The 4,749-nt window shown below is 38.6% G+C and overlaps 1 protein-coding gene across 1 annotated transcript; it reads left to right on the forward strand.

Annotated features, from left to right (window-relative positions):
• Positions 1-807: 807 nt before the first annotated feature.
• Positions 808-3,218, forward strand: LOC110315800 (zinc finger protein 525-like; the record flags this gene model as incomplete). Its single annotated transcript, XM_021189773.1, has 3 exons — positions 808-934; positions 2,376-2,779; positions 2,843-3,218. Coding segments are annotated over 3 exons (907 nt in total), but the record flags the coding sequence as incomplete, so codon positions are not given.
• Positions 3,219-4,749: the final 1,531 nt, after the last annotated feature.

The raw sequence follows: 4,749 nt of genomic DNA on the forward strand, positions 1-4,749 counted from the left end.
CAAAACAAAACTAAATAATGTCCCATGTCTTATTCTATCCTTGTTGCTATTGCATCCAGGGGCTTCATGCCCTGGCCCCCACCTCCCCTGGAACACCAACATCTGGTCTTCAGCACACCAACTGAGCATTTCAGAATAGACTCATATGTGAAATTCAGCTATAGATGAGGCTGAGCCACTATCCATATTAGAGCAAGTCCAGGTGAGGCATTCAGACATAGTTTTTTCATCATGTTTCCATATTAGATAAGACACTGATATTGTTTGATATCAACATGTCATTCATAAAAATATATCCCTGCATATATATATATATATATATATATATATATATATATATATATATGTGTGTGTGTGTGTGTGTGTGTGTGTGTGTGTGTGTGTGTGTAATCTCATATTCCCTAAAATTTTAAAGTTTGGAAGATTATTATGCCATCATGTTTTCTCAGATGAAAAAGAAAAAAAAAAAGTATGAGTATTGTAGAAACAGTCTTTCTTTAAAATTGACTGTCATTTTTATTTTAAATGCTATTTTTCTCCTGTCTCAGGAGAGAACATTGGTTCCCATGAAAAGAGTTAGAATCAGTTGCATAGTGGGAACTGAATATAGGTCCTCTGGAAGAGCAACTAAGGCCTTGAAATTGCTGACCCATGTCTAAAGAACATCTAGAAAAATATTTGTCTTTGAATAATTGCCATGGCTTATCTGTATCACAAATCATGTATTGGCTTTTTCTTATTTAGGAATGCATTTGTCCAAAATCACATGGTAAGTTTTATGATTACAGGGTAATTTTATGATTATAGGGTCTGTGGTCATTCAGGAATCTGGATGTAGACTTTTCCCAGGAGGAGTGGAACTGTCTGGATTCTGTGTGGAGATCTTTGTACATGGATGTGATATTGGAGAATTACAAAAATCTTGTCTTTGCAGGTAAGAATGCTCTTCTTGTAGAATTCCTGACTCATCTTTTGTATTTGCTTACCATTTACATAATTTTTAAACAAACACCCTGAAGAGCCTAACAGCTATCAGAACTTAGGGAAATCCTTGTAATAAACATAATTTTTCCTGAAATATCTTTTACATTTTTTCTGTGTTCTCTGTAAGAGCAGCAAAATGCTATATACTGTGTAATCTCTCCAGTGCTCTTAGTTAGTTTTAAATGGAAACCTTAAAGTTCAAAAATATTGGATATTCACTTCAAAGAAAGCCATTAAAGTACACTTTGTTATTGAAACACTTTAATTTTAGAATTGAATTAAGCTATTCACCTGTCTTAATTTTTAAAAATTGAAAAGGTTGTATAATAAAAAGCAAACATTTTTATCTGCATAACATTTAGTCCTGATGAACATGATTTTAATCCTTGCACAAGTTGGGCTGAAGCAAGAGTATTTGGTGAGTTGTAGCTCAGACTGCATTATACAGTGTTTTCCTAATTGGTCAAGGCTACACAGTGTGACTCTTTGGAGAAGTAATCCACAAATGAGCCCTCAAGCAGCTCATTTCTCAGTCCCCATTTTTTCTACTACCTTAAAGTATCGTTTAGGTAAGAATGAAGACCTTGTTTGCAATCCTTGTGTTTTAATGGACACTAGGACTGTTCTTATTGCCATTCATTTAATGATAGTGAGATACAAAGACTCTGCTGATGGCTCTGTTTCTAAGAAATGCTAGTTAACTTGTCTGAGGAAATTTAAGGTAACATCAGGTGTGGATTCTTCTACTCATGCAACAGATCCTATTATCCCTATTTGTGCTCATTTTTCAGGGAAATATCTTATATGTGGTGAAAATAGAACCCTGTGGATCAAGGCTCAAAATATATTGTCTTTCAGCATATGATCAAGCGAAAGACATCTGATACTTATGCTGTGCTTGGCAAAATGCTTTATGAATCCTCCCAATGTACACATATCAAAAATTACAGAACAGAAAATGACATCAAGTATGGACTTGGAAATTATAAGGATTCCTCCTCTATTCAATTGTCAACTCTATACAATCATAAAAATGGGATTGCTGAAGAACTTTGCAAGTATAAAGATTGTCAGAAATGTTTAAATTTGTATTCTGTTATTAGTCAAAACAAAAGAATACACAATAGGAGGAAAGAAAATAAAAATACAACACGCGAAAAAGTATCTGGGAAAAAACATACCAATGCAGGAAGTGTGGGAAATTCTTCCATACCTACTTGAACTTCAGGATACATCAGGTAATTCATTATGGAGAGAAACCATACAGCAGCTAGCAAGTGTTTCAATCAGTTGGATAATGTTAAAGACCATAACATAACCCTCACTGGAAAGAGACTCTACAAATTTAGTGATTGCAAAAAATCCTTTCCCAGAGGCTCATGTCTTTAAAGTCATCAGATAATTCATATAGGAAAGAAACCTTACAAATGCAGCAAATCTGGTGAATGCTCTAGCCAGCCCACAAACCTAAAAAGCAATTGGAGAATGCATAGAGGAGAGAACTCTTACAAATGTAGGGGATATGAGAAATCCTTTACATGTGCATCAAATCTCAAAAGAGATCAGAGATTTCATACAGGAGAGAAACCCTTTAAATGTAATGAATGTGCAAAATCTTTTACGTCTGTCTCACATCTTAGCAGACATCAGAGAAGCCACACAAGAGAGAACCCTTACAAATGTGATAAATGTGGAAAATATTTTAAATATAGCTCAACTTTTAGAAATCATCAGAGAATTCATACAGGAGAGAAGACTTACAAATGTGATAAATGTGATAAAAATTTTAAGACCAGCTCAAATCTCTCATCAGAGAGTTCATATGGGAGAGAAACCTTAAAAATGCAAGGACTGTAAGAAATCCTTTCATGTGTCTCAACTTTACACAATCATCAAAGAATTCATACAGGAGAAAAACCATACAATTGTACTGAATGTGAGAAATCCTTTAGATATTGCTCACATCTTAAAAGACATCAGATAATTCATACAGGAGAGAATCCTTACAAATGTGGTGAATGTGGAAAGTCCTTTACATGCAGCACATATCTGGGACCACATCAGAAATCTCATTCAAGAGAGAAAGCTTACAAATGTCATGAATGTAAGAAATCATTTAGGTATAGCTCAAACCTTAGAAATAATCAGAAAATTTATACATGTTCACATGTCGATATACTTGCAAACTTAGCCTCCAATATAATCCTGCTGATTAGGCTGCAAGTGATTACAAGGTTGTGGTTGTTAGTTATCAGGGGAAGTTATCCAAACAGTGGAGTTCTATGAATATCACAAAGTTACACTTCAAAACAAACCTCACAAGATTTATTTGAAGAGAAGAACCCAGGATGTTAGATTTCTTATTCTGAGCTAGGACTTTTTAACTCTGAAATATGGAGACTAGAACCAGTCTTTAGGACAATTTGAGTGTCTGTGGGTGGAAATTGGCTGTTGGATATCCTCAGAGCAGGAAACTGTGCACTTGTGTGTCAAAGAGCTCATATCCCCCTCTTTTTTTATTGTTGACTATTAGAGGTCAGGAAAGGGGATGTCATCATATTAATATTTCCTGCTGAGTGGGAGCATCAACTTGACCTGCCCCATCAAGGTATATTCTGAAGTCCAATGCCTCTGGCTTAGTAGGTAGGGTATATTAATCCTGTAATATCATCTAATTAAAAGTCCCTGTGGAACATCAATGAGAGGAAAGGCCCTTGGCCTTGTGAAGGCTCAGTGCCCCAATGTAGGGAAATGCCAGGACAGGGAAGCAGGAGTGGGTAGGTTAGAGAGCTGGGGAGGAAGGATGGGATAGCAGGGTTTTCAGATTGGAAATGAGGAAAGTGGATAAAATTTGAAATGTAAATAAAGAAAATATATAATAAAATTTTTAACTTATTTTATTCGATATTTTCTTCATTTACATTTCAGATGCTATCCCGAATGTCCCCTACACCCCTCCACCCTGCTCTGCTGCCCACACATTCCCACTTCTTCTCCCTGGCATTCCCCTGTAAGGGGCATATAAAGTTTGCAAGACCAAGGGGCATCTCTTCCCAACAATGGCTGACTTTGTCATCTTCTGCTACATATGCAGCTAGAGACACGAGCTCTGGTGGTACTGATTAGTTCATGTTGTTTTTTGACCTATAGGGTTGCAGACCCCTTCAGTTCCTTGGGTAATTTCTCTAGCTCCTCCATTGGGTTCTCTGTGTTCTATCCTATAGATGACTGTGGGCATCCACTTCTATATTTACCAGGCATTGGCATAGCCTCACAAGAGATAGCTATATCAGTGTCCTTTCAGAACGATCTTGGCTCCAGTGCACTGCCTGGGAGAGGGAGGATTGGAGAAGCATCACAGCTTCTGGGAAGGATCCCGTTTNTGGTTCCAGTCATCCAGCGCCTTTCCTGCCCAAGGAGGGGTGTTTGCCCAGGAGCAGTCTCAAGGCCTGACCTGGAAGGATCCCGTTTCTGGTTCCAATCATCCGGCGCCTTTCCCCGCCTGAGGAGGGGTGTCTGCCCGGGAGCAGTCTCCGGGCCTGAACCAGCATCTGGCACCTTTCTTGCCTGAGGAGGGGTGTTCGCCCAGGAGCAGTCTCAAGGCCTGAGCCATAAGTCATCCAGCACCTTTGCAGCACGAAGAGGGGTGTCTGCCTGGGAGCAGTCTCCTGACCTGGACCTTCACCCTGCACCTTTCCTGCCTGAGGAGGGGTGTCTGCCCTGGCCTGAGCCAGAAGGAGAACCATCTTTGCTCCAGTTCACTGC

This window comes from Mus pahari, unplaced genomic scaffold (genome assembly GCF_900095145.1).
Source record: "Mus pahari unplaced genomic scaffold, PAHARI_EIJ_v1.1 scaffold_12209_1, whole genome shotgun sequence".
NCBI classification, from domain to species: Eukaryota; Metazoa; Chordata; class Mammalia; order Rodentia; family Muridae; genus Mus; species Mus pahari.